The sequence below is a fragment of the Oryx dammah genome, unplaced genomic scaffold (genome assembly GCF_014754425.2).
Source record: "Oryx dammah isolate SB20612 unplaced genomic scaffold, SCBI_Odam_1.1 HiC_scaffold_28, whole genome shotgun sequence".
Classification (NCBI taxonomy): domain Eukaryota; kingdom Metazoa; phylum Chordata; class Mammalia; order Artiodactyla; family Bovidae; genus Oryx; species Oryx dammah.
Window position 1 is genome coordinate 117,827,372 of NW_024070212.1, and position 20,187 is coordinate 117,847,558.

General features: G+C 61.0%; 1 protein-coding gene across 1 annotated transcript in view; it reads left to right on the forward strand.

Moving 5' to 3' along the window:
* The window catches only part of SNED1 (sushi, nidogen and EGF like domains 1), a 77,777-nt gene that overhangs the window by 45,626 nt on the left and 11,964 nt on the right, over positions 1 to 20,187 (forward strand). The window contains exons 13-27 of the mRNA XM_040232022.1: positions 1,434 to 1,550; positions 1,751 to 1,867; positions 1,994 to 2,107; positions 2,317 to 2,490; positions 8,472 to 8,585; positions 9,114 to 9,227; positions 9,547 to 9,660; positions 10,437 to 10,550; positions 10,745 to 11,041; positions 12,645 to 12,828; positions 14,785 to 14,897; positions 15,666 to 15,947; positions 16,946 to 17,090; positions 17,161 to 17,243; positions 18,013 to 18,168. Of these exons, the coding sequence (XP_040087956.1) occupies positions 1,434 to 1,550; positions 1,751 to 1,867; positions 1,994 to 2,107; positions 2,317 to 2,490; positions 8,472 to 8,585; positions 9,114 to 9,227; positions 9,547 to 9,660; positions 10,437 to 10,550; positions 10,745 to 11,041; positions 12,645 to 12,828; positions 14,785 to 14,897; positions 15,666 to 15,947; positions 16,946 to 17,090; positions 17,161 to 17,243; positions 18,013 to 18,168 (2,238 nt within the window). The remainder of the gene's footprint in view (positions 1 to 1,433; positions 1,551 to 1,750; positions 1,868 to 1,993; positions 2,108 to 2,316; positions 2,491 to 8,471; positions 8,586 to 9,113; positions 9,228 to 9,546; positions 9,661 to 10,436; positions 10,551 to 10,744; positions 11,042 to 12,644; positions 12,829 to 14,784; positions 14,898 to 15,665; positions 15,948 to 16,945; positions 17,091 to 17,160; positions 17,244 to 18,012; positions 18,169 to 20,187) is intronic.

Below are 20,187 nucleotides of genomic sequence, written 5' to 3' on the forward strand. Positions count from 1 at the left end.
AGGGGGGGCATCCCGGTGCCGCTGTGAGAAAGGTGGGCATGGCAGCTCACGGGGGGTGGGGGGGGAAGGGGCCTCCCACCCGTTGCAGCGCGCCCCGCGCAGTGCGCTCCCCTTCCCGCTCACTGCTTTCCCCATGGAGTCTAGAATCCCTGATTCATAAAAGAATTCAGCGTTGTTCAGTCGCTGGGTCATGTCCGACTCTCTGTGACCCCGTGGACTGCGGCATGCCAGGCCTCCCTGTCCTTCACCATCTGCTGGAGTTTGTCAGATTCATGTCCACTGAGTGGACTTTATAAATGTAGTGCAATTAGAGAATGTCGACATTTTACAACACTTAGCCACTTAAGAACATAAGCGCTCTTAAGCAAATACACTGCGGGCGTCATTGTACTCACCTGGCCCGCCCAGTTCAGTCTTTCCAGCAGCTAGAAGCAGCAGTCAGGACTCTTTTCAGTGACCCAGGCATCCCCTGGTCAAGATCCAAGGTGCTGGCCGCCTGGCCCCTATGCCCACGTCTGTCCTCCGAGGCTTGGTACCTGGGCCCCGTCCAGCCCTCCTGCTGCCTCACGTGTCCAGAGAGCTGAAACCTGAACCCCTGCCTCTGCCGCTCCCACGGGGCCCTGAGACTGGGCCCCTGAGGCTCTGACCACAGCACCCACGGCCTCCACACCCCTGCAGGGGAGGGCTTTCCAGAGAGCAGGCTGATTCTGTGCAGAGCCATCCAGGTCCTGCACCCTTGGCCAAGGCGTCCCCAAGAGAGGGCAGAGGGACACGGTGGGGGGTGGTGGCCGGAACCTGGACAAGCGTCCTGTGAGGCCCCACGGGGCGTTGGGGGGAGGCCCCTCCTGCCTCACGTTCCCCCTAAGAACGTCGAGCAGGCTAAGGGTCTACACTGCTGGCTGAGCTGGGAAGGTGCAACATCCACCCCGCGGGCCAGGGAAGGCCCCCCACGTAAGAGGGTGATGGTCCCCATGGGCCAGGAAAGGCCCCCCCGTGCAAGAGGGTGATGGGCCCCGCAGGCAAGGGAAGCCCCCCGTGTAAGAGAGTGATGGGCCCCGCAGGCCAGGGAAGGCCCCCGTGCAAGAGGGTGATGGGCCCCGCAGGCCAGGGAAGCCCCCCAGTGCAGGCACATAAACACACAGATCTGAGTGGGAGTGCCTACTCAGCGGCTCCCCACTCAGCAGGAGGGCAGCAGTGGGCAGCTCTCCAGCGCTTCCCCAGCAGAGCCTGGGCAGGGCAGGGGGATGGCGGGCACAGGGGGTCGGGCGGCAGGCGCAGGGCCCCCGGGCCGACTGGGGAGCATGTTGGGGGCTCGGCCCTGGGCAGCAGCCTCAGGGGCTCCGCCAACCGGCAGCCGTGGCCTGCGGGCGCTCTGGGCCAGGAGGCTGGCCCCAGCTGACTGGCCTCTCTGTCTGTCAATCTGTTCCTGGCAGCCCGGCCGCGCCTGTGCAGCTCTGGGCCCTGCAGGAACGGAGGCACGTGTAAGGAGGCGGGCGGCGAGTACCACTGCGACTGCCCCTACCGCTTCACTGGCAGGCACTGCGAGATCGGTGCGGGCCCAGCGGCGCGCCGGCCTGGGGAGGCTGGGGTGGGGCTGGCCTGGGACCCCTGCCCTGCCCCTGCGTCTGCTCGTCGGGAGCGCCCCACAGGTCCCCTTCCGCCCCTGCTGCGGGTGTGGAGGGCGAGGGAAGGGACCGGAGTGGGCTGCATGCGACGCCCGGCCCTGCCCTGTGGGCGCCTCTGTCTCCAGGGAAGCCAGACTCATGTGCCTCGGGCCCCTGTTACAACGGCGGCACCTGCTTCCACTACATCGGCAAATACAAGTGTGACTGCCCCCCAGGCTTCTCGGGGCGGCACTGTGAGATAGGTAAGGGGGAGCTCCCCACAGCCCCATGGGCTGGAGGCACAGCTGGTGCGAGAGGCAGGACACCTCTGCCGCCCAGAGGCCTCGGCGGGGACAGTGATGGGCAACGGGGTCCCCGTGCCCTTGCAGCCCCCTCACCCTGCTTCCGGAGCCCGTGCATGAACGGGGGCACCTGCGAGGACCTGGGCACAGACTTCTCCTGCCACTGCCAAGCAGGGTACACAGGACGCCGGTGCCAGGCAGGTGAGCAGGCCGGGTCAGGGTTGGGGCGGGGCAGGGCCCAGCAGGGGACTGGGGAGAGAGGGGAAGAAGGAAACCTCTGAGCAGCCCGCTCTGGGGGCCGGCTCTGTCACCCTGGGACAGGCTGCACGAGGAGCAAGGGGCCCGGGTCAGAGCAGCGGGAGGCCAGGCAGGGACCGGCAGTGCAGGACGCGGCTGCCGTGTCCTTGCAGAGGTAGACTGCGGCCCACCCAGCGAGGTGAAGCACGCCACCCTGAGATTCAACGGCACCCGACTGGGCTCGGTGGCCCTGTACTCGTGTGACCAAGGCTACAGCCCAAGCGCCTCCAGCCATGTCCGGGTGTGCCAGCCACAGGGCGTCTGGAGCGAGCCCCCACAGTGCCACGGTGACTGGGGCCCTCTGCGGGGTGGGGGGAGCCACGCCCTGCTCCCCTGGGCCACGCCCCACTCCCCTGGGCTGAGCAGCAGAGCAGGAACCGCAGTTCTGACCCTGACCTGTGTCTCCTCTGTGACAAGTGAGGCCAAGACCTGGTGCTGATGGTGGTGACGACTGGTCCCCTCCGTTCTGGACCCTTCTCTAAGGGCTTCCGGTCCTCAGAGCAGCCCAGAGCATGAGGCCCAACACCCACAAGCCCACTCTGCAGAGGAAGCACAGAGGCCAGGAGGCAGCCCAAAGGCAGAGCCCTGCAGAGGCAGATCAGGGCTTAGGTCCCACTTCTGCTCCCAGGCCCGCCCAGGCCTGCGGGATCAGACCCTGCATTTGAACAAGGCCCCCACGAGCCCCCATGGGCATTTAAGGGGTGTTGCCCTGCAGGCAAGGCCCCCCTTGATCCAGGCACCTGGAGATAGCTCTGCCAGCGGTGTGTTAAGCCAAACAGAACATTCCAAACTGTTCAGCCCATCTGTGTAATGGTATCACAGTCGCAGACGACAAAGAGCTTCCAGCCAAGCAGCTTAGGGACAGGACAGCATCCAGAGAAGCGAGGCACAGAGCACACCGCCCCTCCCAGATGCCCTGCAAGGCGTCGGGCCTGGGCAGCCCTCTCAGGGGCAGCATCCCAAAACACAGCTGTGGCCACCTGGCCTCAAGCCTGCTCCTTTACGCCTGTCCTTCCAAGCCCCCCAGGGCTAGTGGTCACTGTCTAGGAGGCCACCCTGGGCCCAGTGTTGCTTCTCCTCGACATGCCGTCAGAGGAGGAGTGGGAAGCCCCAGGGAATGTGAGCTCACGAGCCAGGATACCAGGACACTCGAGAAATATGGCCACCTCAGAGACAGTATTAGAGCCCAGACAACATATACTCCTGGGAGTAGGAACGTAGAAGATGAGTAAGAATAGAAACGAAGCAGGATGCTGGCCATAAAACAGAATCAACAAGTAATGTTTAAAAGAAGGCAGGACTAAGATGGTCGGAAAGTTGTAGCAGTGGAAGTAACAGACACAACTCATAAACGGGCACAGAGACGAAGCTGGTGAGCTGGAAGGTCAGTGTGAGGAGTTGTACCAGGGAGAAGAAGGGAAGTACTCAGAGTTAGAACGGAGATGGAGGCTCTGAGGAGCGTGTAAGTGCTGACATTGAGGTAACAGGACTCCAAGAGTGAGAAAAATTAGGATGGAATGTTGTTGCAACAACTATGGAGCTAAATTCCCAGAATAGCTGATAAATGACCAGAGGTCGAAAGGGCCTGCAGAATGTCCAACGGGAGGAAAGAGAGACATTAGACACATTACAATAATTTAAGGAGATCAGGAAGAAAGATCCTTAGAAAAAGGGGCAAGAAGCCACAAAGGAACAAGAATCAGATTGGCACCAGACTTCTTATGGAGACATCAGGAGTGAGACAATAAAATGGCATTTTAAAGATAGTGAGGCGACCCATTCAGTTAGGGTCTGGACAGTGAGAAAACACCATCACTCTCACTGTAACATCAAGGAAGCTCCAGAGAGCCCATAAAATCGTACCTTTTAACTCATTTGAGAGCTGAGGATGCAAAGTTTTCTCACAAGGAAGCACCAGGCCCAAACAAGTCCGTGGGTCAATCCCACCGAACTGCCAGGAAGCAGACTGCCGCAGTGTTAGACAGGCCCTCCTGGAGAGTAGAAACGAGTGTGTGCCACCCACTCCACGAGGCCAGGACAACCTCAAACCAGCACCAGACATGGACAGGTGGAGAGCGGAAAGTTACGGGCCCATTCAACGTGGAAACAGATGCAGAAAGCGATCTATCAAGACTACATTTATGACGGGCTTCCCAGGCGCTGCCAGTGTAGGAGACCCGAGAGCCGTGGGTTTGATTCCTGGGTCGGGAAGATCCCCTGGAGCAGGAAGTGGCAGCCCACTCCTGGATTCTTTTCTGGAAAATTCCATGGACAGAGGAGCCTGGTAGGCGACAGTCCCTGGGGCCGCAAAGAGTCGGACACAACTGAGCACGCACACCACCCTTAAGCTGGGTTGTTATGAAAAGTGCGATATTAGGGACGTTTGCTACACTGACCAACTAAAGGAGGAGAGTCACAGCAGAGTCTCAATGACTGCATGATAAGCCTCTGATAAAATTCACACCTATTCAAGTAACACAATCCTACCAAGTACGAATTTTAAAAGTACTCCTTATCCAGATAAAAATAATACGATACACACACACCTTTCTAGTACCAGGTGGTATAATACAGGATTTACTGGAGGGAAAACTTATAAAAGAGAAATAGCAGAGCCCACAGAGCCCCCCACGTGTTCATTAGTCCATAGGGAGATGTGCTCAGACCAGGCAGAAGCTAGGCTGAACACACAATTACACTGAAGCACACCAATTATACTCCACGTATTTACAGAGGAATGAGGACAGGTTACGTCAAGAGGGCTACGGGACCTCCCTGGCGGTCGTGGTTAAGGCTCTGTGCTCCCGCCGCCGAGCGCACAGGTTCAGGCCCTGGTCCGGGAAGTTCTGCGTGCTGCGTGGTGAGGCCGAAAACAAGGAGAGGAAGCTGTGGACCAGTGTTCCCTGATCCGCATTATACAGGAGGAGGATCTGGAATGCAAAAGCTGCTCTTCCGCTGAACTGACTCAGACATGCTGAGCTACCAACACGAGGAAGGAAATTAGCTTCTGAGGCAGTTTTACGATGGGTCTCATCTAACCTAGAATAGACATTATCCTGAGTGGAGAAACATTCGCTAATAAGGATGCCCGTCATCACTAAGTCTGTTCAGCGCTACATTGTCAGCAATAGCCTATGCAGTAAAGTAAGAAAAAGTAAATTCATGGAGATGCTAAAGGAGGAAGTAAAAATGTTAGTGTTTCCAGCCAATGTGGTTGTCTTTCAGCCAAAAGAAGACTGTATAAATGATAGGAAATGTGATATGTTTGGTGAATATAGGTTATTATAACAAAATTCATTGCATTTTTATAGATCAACAATAATTAATGATTAAATGACATTTTTTATAATTTATAATTAATTATAAAAAAGACGTGCAGATGAAACCAAAAACTGGTTCCTTGAAAAGATCAATAAAAATAATAAGCCTCTAGCTAGACTGATCAAGGGAAAAAATAAAAATTAGCAATGTCAGAATGAAAAAAGATATCACTAAAGACTATATGAGCATTTATTTAAAGGGCAAGGGGATATTGTGAACAACTTCAGGCCGACATATCTCATAGTTTAGAACAAACGAAGAAAGACGCTAATGACCACAACTGACACGAGAATACATAGGAAACGTGAAGAGCCTCATGTCTATTGAGGAAATTTAACTTGTGGCTAAAACTTCCCTGCAAAGAAAATGGCAGGACCAGACTCTTGACTGAGTTCTGTCAAACCTCTCAGAAGGAATACTACTACTATCACAGGGCTCCTTCAGAGAATGTAGGAGGAAGGAACCCTCCTCAGCTCATTTTATGAGACCAATATCGCCTTTATACCAAGACCAGAGACACTGCAAAAATGAAGTTACAGGCCAACAATATTCTTCATGCACAAAGCACAAAAATCCTAACAAGACATTACTAGAATCCAACCCACTATTACATCAGAAGGTTAATACAGCCTGACCTAGAGGGATTTATCTCAAGAACAGTTTAACATTTGAAAATCAGTAAATGTAATTCACCATAGTAGAAAATAAAGGAGAAAACCATATGATTGTCTTAATAGATGCAGAAAAAGTCATTTGACAAAATTCAACTATTATTTTTAAAATTCTTAACAAACTAAGCGTAGAAGAAAATTTCTTTAACCCGATCAAAGAGCATCCATGAAAAAAATCAACAGCTAACAAAGTGCTTACGGGTGAAAGACTTCCTGCCGTTATCAGCAGTCAGGTAAAGGTGTCCGTCCAGTGTCTTCCACTATTGTCCTGGAGGCCCTAGACCATGCCAGAGGCGAGAAAAGGAAGACAGCACGTCTATCGGGCAAGAACTAAGGATGACACGATCGTGCACACAGAAAATTCTAGGAAATTCTGCAACAGAAGCAATAGAACTAATAAGTGAATTCAAGTAGGTTACAGGACACAGGGTCAACACACAGAAACAATTACAGTTTCATATTCCAGCAGTGGAGACTTGGAAAATGAAATGAAATGATGCTGTCTACAATAGCATCAAAATGATAATTTTTATATATGTGAAATGAGTTATGGACGTAAATGTAAAAGTTCAAACTATAAACTTCTGTAAGAACACATGGGAAAATCTTCATGACAGCTGGGATAAAATGGTTAGGTACTCAGAAAATATTACACTGTTTCTCCACTTCTCACCATACCCAACAATTAGTTCCAGATGTACTAAGGACTTAAATGGGTTTTTTTTTTAATTATGTAGTTTTGTGTAGGAAATGTAGGTTAACTATCTTTTTGGCCTTAAGGCAGAGAAAGATTCCACAAAAACCACTAAGTATAAAAGGAAAAAATGGACAAATTGACTAGTTAAAAATTAGGAACTTAAATTCCTTGGCCTTAAGAAAGTCGGGCTTCCCTGGTGGCTCAGCTGGTAAAGAATCCGCCTGCAGTGTGGGAGACCTGGGTTCGATCCCTGGGTTGGGAAGATTCCCTGGAGAAGGGAAAGGCTCTCCACTCCAGTATTCTAGCCTGGAGAATTCCATATACTATACAGTCCACGGTGTCACAAAGAGTCAGACATGACTAAGTGACTTTCACTTATGTATATATGTTATGTATGTGTCACATATACATATATGTTACATATACATGTATGTGTGTATGTCATACACATATATGTATATAATCAACCCAATAGGTAAAACACGTGAGCAGGAATTTCACAGTAGTAAACAACACCCCGTTTGTCAGTGCTGTGCAAAATGCAAACCAACAGTAAAATGAGATACATTCAGTTGGCAAAACTTCTGAAGTCTAAAAAGCCCATAAATTGGTGAGAATATGGATAAACAGAATTTGTTCTAAATTGCTGGAGGAAGTGTAAACTGGTACAAGCACTTTGAAGACAACTTAGTAATTTGTCAAGCTGACCCCCTTCACATAAACTGTGTCCTAGCGATTGTACTGCTTGATAATTGTAAATCCGGGGGAAATCGACACCAGGACGTGGGAGAGACACACACGTTTTGTTTCAACAGCAAGAAATCTAAGTCCAGCCCCAAACCCTACCAAACAAGAGAGAGAAAGTGTGGTATAGTCACACTGAGGAATATTACACAGCAATGAAAAGAACAACCCAGCACATAGAAACATCTTATTAATATAATGCCGAGTGACAAAACAGTGCGTTCACCACAATATCCTATAAATAAAGTTCATAATAGCAAATATTGTCCAGCATATTGATAAAAATTTAAAAAATAAGGAGGCACAGAGGGGATAACCATGGAAATTCAAGTCACAACTGGGATATGCCTGTGAGCAGATGACCCACCATTCTTAGCCCCTAGGTCAGGCCCCAGTCCCCAGGGGTCATTCTGTCAGTACCATTTATTTACTTATTTACACGTTAAGCATTAAAAGTAAACTGTTTTAAGCTGAACATTGTTAACTCAGGAGCAAACTTTCCAGGTTTTAAAAACTTCACAGTGAGTATTTCCAAATGAAGGGCTGGCCCCCAGGTGTCTTGGTTTCATACACGACTGTCACCTAATGGCACGGTGGGGCCCTCGGGAGCACCCCCAGCCCCTTCCCAGAGGTGCGCCTCTTCCCCTCCAGGGCCCTCCTCAGGTTCTGGCCTCTCCCGGCACCTGGGATGTCGTAGACTTCTGTCCAGAGCCTCTTGTCAAAGCTCATGTGCGTCCCTCTTAGTCCGGCTTCGAGTCATCCCTGCTAACAGCAGCAACACTGCTTATTCTTGGGGTCTCTCCTGGCGCCTGGCACCCGGGCTTTCCTCGCTCAGAAATCGACGAGTGCCGATCCCAGCCGTGCCTGCACGGGGGCTCCTGCCAGGACCGCGTCGCCGGGTACCTGTGCGTCTGCAGCCCAGGCCACGAAGGCACCCACTGTGAGCGGGGTAAGACAGTCCCAACCTTCCGTGGGCCGGCCGCTCCCACTGAGCTCCAGCGCCCCAGCACCGTCCCCTTGCCCAGCCCCTCCTCTCCCTGTGCTGGGGTCTGGCTGGGTGCTGCCTGCTCTCTCGGGCCCCTGCTGGCTCTGATGTCCACAGGGACAGCTGCTTATAGATACTCTTGCCTCTAGGCCCCCGGAAGCACCGAGAGCGCAGCTGACAGCAGCTAACCATGACCCTCCTCCCGCCTCCCGCAGACCCTGGCTGGGGGAGGGCGGGGGAGGGTGGGGGTGAGGACCCAGGGGCAGAGAAGGTGGGGTGCAGGGGCAGATCCCAGCCCAGCTGGAGTAGCGGGGGAGGCTCCATGAAGCCTGCTCCCTCATGCCTGTGCAAGCCAGGTGGCCAGAGAGTGAAGGCAGCAGGGGCCCGGACAGGCTCTGTGGGCAGAGGGAGGGCAGGGGAGGCTGAAGTCTGGGGCACCGGAGGCCCCGGGGTGGCGGCCATGCAGCCTCATGTCCATGTCCCTCTCCTCAGAGACAGACAAGTGCCAGGCGCAGCCCTGCAGAAACGGAGGCGCCTGCAGGGACCTCCCGGGGGCCTTTGTCTGCCAGTGCCCCCCCGGTTTCACTGGAGTCCACTGCGAGACAGGTAGGGGCTGCTCTCGGGGTCCCCACGTGCCGGGCCCTCACCCACACTCATGATACCCTGGACGCCTGGGAAAACCTGTTTCCAACAAGCAAAGACACTGGGCTGCTCAGAGCAGGGGGCGGGGATGGTGCCCGGGGATAGGCTTGGGGGGGGGCGGGAAGGGACCCCAGCAGGGAGGATGAGGGGAGGGCCAGGCCTCTGCCCGCCCCCTGCCCCCAGCGACCTCGCCCCGCCGTCCTTTCCCTTCCTCCCGCTGTCCTCTCCTCCCTCCCCCAGACACCCCCTTGCTGCCCTGGCCGACTCTCTGGGTGTTCTCCAGAGGTGGACGCCTGCGACTCCAGCCCCTGCCAGCACGGAGGCCGCTGTGAGAACGGTGGCGGGGCCTACCTGTGCGTCTGCCCAGAGGGCTTCTTCGGCTACCACTGCGAGACAGGTGGGGCTCCCCGCTCCCCACACCCCCGTCCACCCGGCTCCATGTCCAGCCACAGGCCGTGCCGCCCCCGGACGGGCCAAGCTCACGGCCGCCCCAGGGGCCTGCCGCTCCCAGTTCCTCACGGCAAGAGCCCCTCGCTCGTGCGCCTGTTCGGGGCCCCCAAGGACCGGGCGAGGGACAAGGCCTTCCCTGGCCTCGGCCTGCGGCAGCCCCCGGCCCCCTCCGGCCGCCCCGGCGCCGTCTCCCTGCTGGGCATCTCCCCAGGGTGGGTGGCCTGACCTGTGCTATTCGAGTGTCCCCAGTGTCCCCTCAGCTGGGCCTGACCGGCACCGCTCAGAGGTGCGGGGTGGACAGGTCCTGGGCTCCAGCCCCACCGCAGGGGACAGGAGCTGGCCCAGTGACAAGCGTGGTGTGGACGGTTTGTGGCCAGAGCGTCTCACCAGGGCGGGGGACCCTGTGGGCCCTGGCCTGGAAGCCGGGGCTGCGCCCCAGCCCCAGCATACACAGGCTGTGGAAGGGCTGGTGTTCTCAGCTGCCTCTCAGGAGCGGTCACCTTGGCTTGGCTGGGGGTGGGCCACCCTGGCCTCTCCGTGGGGGCCCCGGCAAGCCCTGCCCCTCCCCTGGAGTGTCCCCCATATCTGCTCCCCAAAGGGCCACCCAGGACTGCCCACCTGCACCCCACAAACACACCGACCCGGGACCAGCCCAGGGCCAGCACTGAGGGCCCGGGGGGAGGCGCCTGGCCGGAAGTCCACTCACTGCTGCTCCCCCCACAGTGAGTGATCCCTGTTTCTCCAGCCCCTGCGGGGGCCGCGGCTACTGCCTGGCCAGCAACGGGTCCCACAGCTGCACCTGCAAAGTGGGCTACACTGGCAAGGACTGTGCCAAAGGTGAGGCGGCGAGGGCGCCAGCGTGGGGGGGGCCCCCTCCTGCTCGAGGGCTGCAGACACCCCGCGGGGCGGGGCAAAGAGCCGAGCAGTCCCCAGGCCCAAGGGCCAGCAGGCCAGACACCCGCCTGGGGGCTGGGACTTGCCCAGCCGACAGCTGACACCCCCTTCCCTTGTTCTTGACCGAAACCCTGAAGAGCTCTTCCCACCAACGGCCCTCAAGGTGGAGCAAGTGGAAGAGAGTGGGGTCTCCATCTCCTGGCGGCCCCCTGAAGGCGCAGCCGCCAGGCAGGTGCTGGACGGCTATGCCGTCACCTACGCGTCCGCGGACGGCTCCTACCGCCGCACAGACTTCGTGGACGGGGGCCGCTCGGCGCACCAGCTCTGGGCCCTGGCGCCCGGCAGGGCCTACAACGTCTCTGTCTTCTCAGTCAAGCGCAACGCCAACAACAAGAACGACATCAGCAGGCCTGTGGTGCTGCTCACCCGCACGCGTGAGTGACTCGGGCTAACCGCCCGCATGCGTGAGTGACTCTGCCTGCACGCGTGAGTGACTTGGCTGCTCCCCGCACGCGCGAGTGACTCAGGCTAACCACCCGCACGCGTGAGTGACTCTGCCTGCACGCGTGAGTGACCTGGCTGCTCCCTGCACGCGTGAGTGACTTGGCTGCTCCCCGCACGCGTGAGTGACTCGGGCTGCCCGCCCCCCAAGGGCCCCACCACAGCGTGCCTCCAGCAGGGTGGGTGCCAGCCAAGCCACCCCCGGTGCCCGAGCCAGCCGAGGGCCCCTCCTCTGGAGGAGAGGGGCGGTAACAGGGTGAGGGAGGGGGCTGGGGAATGCAGGGGGGCCCCCTGAGAAGGTGCTGGGACTGCCATGGGGTAAGGACAGAGCCTCCCCGCAGGCTGGAGCAGAGGCAGCCGTGGGGCAGCAGGGAGGCCATTTGGGCATCCTGCCCTGAAGGGAGTTGTGCGGAGAGGCGGGGCTCGGCTGGCTTGTCTGCTCCTGGGGCTGTGCGGGAGGGGGATCCCCGTAACACTCCCATGATGGTGAGTTGCTGGGGGCTGGCCCTAGGAATCAAGAGATGGGGAGGGGAGGCTGGAGGATGGAATGAGAGCTGGGCAGTGGCATGACCACTGGGCATGTTGGGAGCCCCTTGAGGGTGGCTGGCAGGGCGGGGCAGGTGGGCACAGGTGGGAACAGGCTGGTGCATAGACACAGGTGGGCATATATGGACAAGTGAGCATGGGCGGGCAGGTGGGCAGGGCCAGTCTTAGGAGCAAGGCAAGCGAGGCAGGCATGGCCTGCCGGCCAGGTGAGCAGGAAGACAAGGGTCCTGGGGGACAGAAGGGAGCGCCTTCTCGGGTCCCTTGGAAGGAATGCGGCAGGCACCCTGCAGCCTGCCGGGATGCCCACAGCCAGGACGGTGACGGCCAAGTGTGAGGAGGGACGAGGCCTCGGGACGGGGTGTCCTGGGGAGGAACAGCACAGGGGGCCAGGAGGGTGGCCCCAGCATGAGACAGAAGAGCCTTGGGGGCTGGGGGCGGGCAGGGCCACCCTGCTTCAGAGCTCAGCTTGAGCGAGAAGCACTTTTGAGGCTGCTCAAGGTGGGCTCTGGAAGGAAGACAGCCTCCCCCATGCCACAGACCAGGGCTCGGCACTCCGGGAGCTGGGACACCCTTCTCAGCTGCCTCGGCCTGGGGTTCGCCCCCTTCCCTGGCGTCAGCGAGGCCTCTCCTGGCTTCTCCCTGGCAGGCCCCAGGAGCCCCCAGATGGTGCAGTCACTGTCACTGCCCCCAGCCAGCCAGGGAGCCACGAAGGTCCCACCCTGCCCCCTGGCAGGCCAAGACCACGCAGGGCAGCGCCTACAGCAGCCCCTCTGCAACGCCCCCGCCTTGAGGCAGGGGTCCGGGGCATGTCCACCCGCCCCCGGTCCCCACTGGACTGAGGAGCGCCTTCAGCAAGCCCAGGCTGGACAGGCGTCTCTGCAGAGGCCACTCTGCAGGTCCCCAGGGCCCCTCCCGAGCCCCCTCTCCAGCCCCGGCCCCGCCCCCCAGGGTGAGGAGGGGCCAAACAGGCTGCTCGCCCACTGTCCCCAGGACCCCGCCCCATCGAGGGCCTTGAGGTTGCCAACGTGACGGCCAGCGCCATTTCCGTGCGGTGGGCTCTGCACAGGATCCGCCACGCCACCGTCAGCAGCGTCCGCCTGTCTATCCGCCACCCTGAGGCCCAGGAGGAGCAGTCCACTGACGTGGACAGGAGTGTGGACAGGTTCACATTCAGGTAAGAGCAAGGGCGCCCTCTCCCCCGACACCACCGGGCTCCTGCCGCCCTCTCCCCCGACACCACCGGGCTCCTGCTGCCCTCTCCCCCCGAGCCCCTGGAGGAGCAGGGCTGTGTGATCAGTTCCGGGCCGCACCGCGGCCTCGCCTCCCGCGGGCGCAGGGACGCTCTGACTCTGCAGATGGCACCCCTGCAGGCAGAAGAAAGAGGCCACCGGAGGCCAGCCCAGAGCCCCTCCAGCCCAAGTCACCGGACTCCTTGGAAAGGGAGAAGGCAACCACCCCTGGGCTGCCTGACATTTTTACTTTGTTCAAATATGTTCAAACCTTAAACTGGTGAAGGACAGGTCAGCCTGGCGTGCTGCAGTCCACGGGGTCACAGAGTCAGATACAACTTGAGCAGTTGAACTGAGCTGAACTGAAATTTTTTATGCGTATTACATATTGTATACCAACAAAACTACAAAATAAAACTCAAATGAACATCAGTCATTCAAAATGACTGATGACTGAAATAAACATTTCAGCAGCACCCCAGGGAAGCCTCAGATCCTCGGCCTAGGCCCCCAGCTCAGGGACACTCCCAGACAGCAGCCCACGATGGACCCATGAGCCACCTTCTGAGCCAGGCAGGGAGGGTGGGCCGTGCTGGAGGGCAGGGTGAGGAGGGAAGGCGGCAGCTGTGACGTTCCCACCAAGTTCCTGAGCCTGGGACCGCAGCTGTGGAGGTGGGCTCGGGCACAGCTCTGCAGCGCCCAGCCTAGAGCAGCCGTGGGCCCCGGCTCTGGAAGGCGGGACGGGCAGGCCACTGCGCCGCTGTACCAGCACACTTCCGGTTTGCAGTCTTCCCTCCACCATGTCTCCTGTGCCCTTCTGTCCAGCCAGATGGCCATCTGTGCTGGATGCCACGACCCCTCCCCTTGCCTGTGGCTCCTTCTGCCCACTCCCTAGGAACAGCGGGGCAGAGACACAAATGGGTTCCCAGGTGGGCACTCCTGTGTTGGGGTCCCCAAGGCCATCCCCACATTCCTGAGGGGGTTCCCCAAGACTTAAGCAATTCAGGACAGAGAAGGGATACAAAGCAACATCAATGAAAGGCCGAGGCGGGCAGGGACAAGTCACAGACCACGTGGGAGCTTCCACAGCCCCTCCCCACACAAGACAAGCTCCCCACCACACCCCCAACATACCCCATCCCTGCCACCAGCCAGCAGGTACTTTCCTGGGGAGCCACGCAGACATACAGCATCCAGGGCTTTTACTGGGCAGGAAGGCGGGGAGAGTCACGGGCACCTGAGGCTGGAGAAGGGTCCAGAACCCCAGAGGAAGGGATGCTCAGCTGGCAGGAGCCTGTCTGTACACAGACATTTAGGGGCAGGGAGACCCTCTCCCCCAGAGGGCACTGGGGACCCTCAGAAGTCCCACCCCAGGGCCAGCCTCGTGGGCAGCCCTCCCCAGGGGGTGGGCGGGCCGGCCGGCCTGTTAACCCTTTTCCTTCAGTCGCCCTGAGCTGGCCTCTGCTGTCTGAGCACCAGCTTCCGGCCACACTGCAGCCACCCCGGGCCTGCATCCTGCCCAGCACTGGACAGACAGGCCACGGAGGAGCTCAGCCCAGCTCTCAGGACACAGTCTGGCCTCTGTGGAGGCTGCCTGGCCACCAGCCCTGGGATGACTCCCACCCAGGTCACACCGGCCAGGGGACGACCCCCACCATCCTCAGGACGCCCCCTGCCCAGGTTACACCGGCCCTGGGACGCCCCCTGCCCGGGTCACACTGGCGCCGGGAAGATGCCTCCCTGGGTCACACTGGCCAGGGGACGACCCCCACCAGCCCCAGAATACCCCCTGCCCGGCTCACGCCGGCCCCAGGACGCCCCCCCACCTGGGTCACACTGGCGGAGCGGTGGTCTGCGAGCAGAGCCATCCTGTTCCTCTCCCTGGCCTCCGTTCCCCACAGGGCCTTGCTGCCAGGAAGGAAATACGCCATCTGGGTGACGGCCCTCAGTGGGCTCGGGGGGCAGGAGCACCCCACGGAGAGCCTGGCCTCGGCCCCGGTGCACGTGTGGACCCGTGAGTAGAGGGGTGAGGGCTCAGCTCCCTTCCAGAAGCTGCCCTAGCCCTGCCCTCGGTCTCTGAGTGGCCACAGCCCCAGAAAGCTGCTCTGGCCACCTGCACATGTGCCCAGAGGTGCCTGGGAAGGCGACCGCAGGGGGCTGGGCAGGGCCCCTGCCAGGATGTCCCCCCTAGGCCGCCCTCACTGTGGGTGCTCCCGGGCCCCCACCAGAGCAGGGTCACTGAACAAGGGCCGGAGGAGAAGACAGCGAGGATGGGCAGGCTGTCCACCCGGGCAAGGACACCCGGCCCTCACCGCCCCCCGCTCCCCAGCACACGGGCTATCCAGGCATAGGAGGGGCAGTGAGCGGGGGTGGGGAGGGCAGGGCCTCACCCAATGGGACAGGCAGACAGCAAGGGGTCAAGTCGTCACTCTGACCCTGGGGGTGGGGTCCCTGGCCCACCCTCTGCCCATCTCGCCCACTCCCCTACCTACATCCCGGGAGAAGGTGTGCGTGGCCAAGCTCAGGGGGAGGGAAAAGGCCATGCGGGAGGGCAACCTGATGGGGTGAGCTTGGGGGGTGCCTCACGGGGTACCTACTGTTGCCGGCCCTGAGCAGCTGCCAATGCCCCTCCACCCGTCCTCAAGGACACAGTGAGGTCTGTGACAACGCGGTCTGGCTTCCAGGGAGGCTTCAGCACTCCGCGTCAGATCTTTAGAGTGTGCCCTGGGCAGAAGACCCCACCAGCCCCCTTCACTGCCCTCCCTGCTCCGTGCTCACCCAGGGCCTCTGCCGCCAGCCAACCTGACCGCTGCCCGAGTCACGGCCACCTCTGCCCACGTGGTCTGGGACGCCCCCAGTCCGAGCACCTCTCTGGAGGCCTACGTCATCAACGTGACCACCAGCCAGAGCACCAAGAGCCGCTACGTCCCCAGCGGGAGGCTGGCGTCCTACACGGTGCGGGACCTGGCACCCGGGCGGCGGTACCAGCTCTCGGTGACAGCCGTGCAGGGCACCGGGGCCGGCCAGGTGCACAGCGAGCCCGCCCGCCTGCACATCATTACCTGTGAGTGCGCCCGCCCCCCTGCCCCCCGGCCCAGCCGCGCTGCTCCAGGCACGGACAGGCCGCCCGAGGATAGGCTGTGCTGGCACGGCGCTGCAAGGCTGAGCTGCGTCAGCTGGCCAGCGCCCCGCCTCCCCTCATGCTGCCCGCCCCGGTGGGCCCCGGACGGTGGGCAGTAAATACAGGCCTCGCCTGAAAACAGGCGCCCACAGGAGGCAGTGGCAAGACCCAGCAGGCTGGCGGCATGGAGGCGGGCCCGGGGAGCCAGCACCCCAGGGAAGAGGGCAGGACAGCGGGGGGGGGGGGGGGGGGCGGGCAGGGGGGCTGGGACAGGCAGGAAGGGAGCGCATGTAGACGGATGGAGGCAGGAGCAGCTGGGGAGAGAGGCCCAGGGCCACAGTGAGGACGCGGGTCTGCTCTCGGGCGCCCGGGAGGCCCGCCTGCCCCACGGGGGTCTGCACAACCCCCTTACCTGTTCCAGCTCACGAAACAGTCTGTCTGGATGGTGAGGAGCTGCAGGGAGGTGGGCAGCAGGCTGGGCTCCCTCGTCTCCCGACCCAGCAGCCCGCCCGCGGGACACGAAACACACTTGCCCTGAGACACTGAGGCCAGCTCAGCCCCGACCCACTGCCAGGCGGACAGGGGGAGGTGGGGCCCTCTGTGAGCTGGTGGGGAAGGGCGTGCAGGCGAGAAGGACAGCAGCCCGGGGTTGCGGCGGGCGGCACCCACCCACAGAGGAGCTGCCCCCTCTCTCGGGGTGTGAGGGCTGTGGGCCTCAGCCCAGGTGAGTCTGGACGGGGCCCCAGGGCCTTGCCTTACCCTCAGGTGAAGAGCCTGGGCCAGGGTGAGGGCTGGAACCAGCGCCCGCACAAAACTCAGGCAGCAACCACAGCTCCTCCATGGGCAGAGGTGGGGCTGGGCTGGGGCACCCCCTCTTCAGCCATGCACAGGGGAGCCCCAGACCAGCCCACACGGCCACCCCTTCCTCTGCCCGCCCGCAGCCCCAAGGGACAACGCCGACAGACGATGGCACCGTGACGGCCTCCCCCAGAGGGCACTGAGAACCCGCCCGGCCCCCGCACGCCTGCCCGAGCTGCGCCTGCTCAATGACCCCGGTGCCCCCACGACGCCGACCCAGGCCCCCAGGTGCCTGCCTCAGCTGCTGCCCCCGAGACCCCGGCCCAGAGCCCCTGCTGACCCGTGCTGACTCTCACAGGTTCTCAGAGCTCGTGGACGGCAGAGGACGAGTGAGGGCCAGGTTCACCAGCTCACCCAGCAAGCGGGTCACTGTGAGATCACGTGAGTGGCCAGGCTGACCCGGGTGGCCTCCTGTCCCCAGCTGGACAAGGGGCGAGGCCCCTAAAAGCTGGGCTTTGAGACCACCCCCAGTGCCCAAAGTGTCCCCAGCAGGGGGACCCAAAGGGGTCAGAAGCCCAGGACTCCAGGGCCTGTGTGAAGAGCCCATGCCGCCTTCAGGCTCCCAGGGAGCCTGCCCAACACAGCTGTCCACGCCGAAGGGACAGGCTGCCCGCAGGACAGGCTGCCCGCAAGAATCCTGTTAGGAGCGCGTCCGCATGAGGACAGCCCCCAAACGAGCACTGTTGCGGGCAAGCAGGGTCCTTCGACCACCGCACCAGCCTCACAGGCTCTAGCAGGGCCGAGCAAGTGGCCTGGCTCGGGGCAGAGAAGATGGGGAGGCGGCGCTGTGGCCCCTGGGGAGCGAGAGGCGCAGGGAGAGGAGAGCAGGACGAGACTGCGAGGGGAGGCGGCGCCTCAGCCCGCGGCTCAGGGTGAGGCAGCACGCTCAGCTCTCTTGGGCCACAAGTGACCCTCACCCAGCAGCGCGTGCTGAGGACTGGCAGGACGGGCTGGGCTCCGCCCGGAGAAAAGCTGATCCTACCCGCGGCGGTGCTGAGAGCCACTCGGACCCGGCCACACCAGGCCCTGCGGACACCCCTGTGCCCTGAGGGAGAGAAGCCCCTTTCCGGAAGGAAGGCAGCCCCCGGACAGGCCTGGCCGCCAGGCAGCGGCCTCGTGGTCAGCACTGTGGTGTCCTGATTTCTCCTAGAGCCCACAGCTCTGGTGCAGCTGGAGAACACAGACGTGGTCCCCACGCCGGCCAGCCTGGCCCTCCAGCTCCCTGAACATGGCGGTGACAAGGACGTGGAGAGCAAGTCAGCAGGAGCGGACTACAGGGCTGACCACCCTCAGGGGCCTGAGGACGGTAGGTGAGGAGGGGGCTGCCCACAGCGAGGAAATGGCCGAGCACCCCACCTGCCAGGGGACCCAACACAACACGCAGGCGGACGGGGCCGGGCCTGGGGACTGCAGCCGCTTGGACGCTGGGTGCTCCCTGCAGAGACGCCCGCTTCCAGCAGAGGTGTGTGTGGGGCAGACGGCAGGAGGCCAGCTGCGGGGCGGGCTCTAGCTGGAGCGTCACCAGGAGGCGGCCTCTACCCACGCTTGGCGAGCAGGGCCCATCCCCCTGGGCATGCCTGCTCATAGGGCACCTCCCCACTGGGCAGCGCCAATAGGCTGCACTGCTTCCTCAAACCCAGAGCCACGCTCCGCCTGTCCTCCGGCCCTGAGCGTCGGGGCTGGGTCCCTCTGAGGACAGCTTGGGGCACAGCCCTTTCTCCTGGCTACAGCACAGGCCCAGAAGGGGCTCGCCCATCGGCCAGCGCTCTGAGAAGGCGGAGCGCCAGGTGCCCAGGGTGCAGCCTCACCTGTGAGCCCCAGGGTACCACGGACACCTGGGCACACCCAGGCACCTGCGCCAGACGGTGTCTGCCAGTGGAGGCTCCCGGCCCCACAGTCCAGCACTCACCCGATGAGGCCTGGGTGAGCCGCTGAGAGGCGGTCTGTGGCTCAGATGCAGAGGGAAGACACTCGTGTGGCTGGTGTTTTGTAAGTGAAAAACATTTTGCCCAAGGGTTTCTGTTGTGTCAGCCCTTTTAAATATTAGATGCTTCATTTCACAAAACTCAGAAAGCAGAGGGGCATGGAGTGGCCTCTCCTGGGTCCCCTGGAGGAGAGATGAGGGGCGCTCCAGGCTGGCCCCAGACGCCGCTGCTGCCTGCAGTGTTTGCTGGTGTGGAGGACGGAGCCTTCAGGGTGTGAGATGCTTCCAGGCGACAACAGCGCAGAAGCTCACCAGTGGCCTCCAGGGGACAGAACTAGTCCCGGTCTCTGGCTCCCCAGTGGCTCAGACAGTGAAGAACCTGCCTGCAATGCAGCAGGCCTGGGGTTGATCCCTGGGTCGGGAAGGTCCCCCTGGAGACGGGCATGGCAACCCCCTCCAGGACTCTTGCCTGGGAAATTCCACGGACAGAGGAGCCTGGGGGGCTGCCGTCCACGGGGTCGCGCAGAGATAGACAGGACTGAGTGACTGGCACTTTGGCTCCCGTCAGGCTCACGATCAGACAAGGCCGGCCCCGTCTCAGTGAGTCTGGTTGGTTAGCTTTTGCTAAAATAACGGCCGTCAGCCCAGGGACCCACCTATGACCCAGAGCCCAAGCAGCGAGCAGCCTCCTGCTGCCGTCCTCCTGGGGACCCGCGAGCCCTGTTCCGTGCCGCTGTCCTCTGCTCTGCTAGAAGCCAGGTGGCAGGGAAGGGTGGGCTCTCTGCCCGCATGGTGCCTGAGCACAGCGGGCTCTCCTCAGCGGTGGCATCTCGCCCGCCTCCCACGTGCGTGCCCTCTCCACCCAGCACCTGGCCCCCAGGAGCTCACTCCAAGGGCTCCAGGCCGGCCTGCTGCTGCCAGCAGCTGCTCTGGGCCCTGCCCATGGCTCCTGCCTTGGGGTGTGGAGGCGCCCACGTGGAGAGCCTGCGTTGTCTTCTGAGGGGGCCACTGGGCTGGCTTCCGTCCAGCAGCGGGCAGCATGCAGGGTTGGCTGGGTTTTGGGATCCTGTCGGCAGGCCGGCTTTGAGTGCACACTGGGCCCTGGTGGGTCTCCCCAGGGCCGGCGCGGTCAGCGGTTCACCGTGGCCCCTCCTGTGTCCCACTGCCTGTCTGCCCTGGGCCTCTTTATAAAAGACTTGCTGTCCCGTGGGGCCGTCTGGGCACTGCCTGTCAGAGCCTGGGCTGTTCCTGGCGCTCTCAGCCTGCCAAGGTCCACGTGGAGTTACTTTATGTGGAACTCTACAAGCTCCCGAGCACTCGGGGCCTGGAACACATATGAAGGCCGGCTTCCCTGGGTGCAGGACTCGGGGCTCACAGTCCCCTCTCGGCTCTTCAGCCATC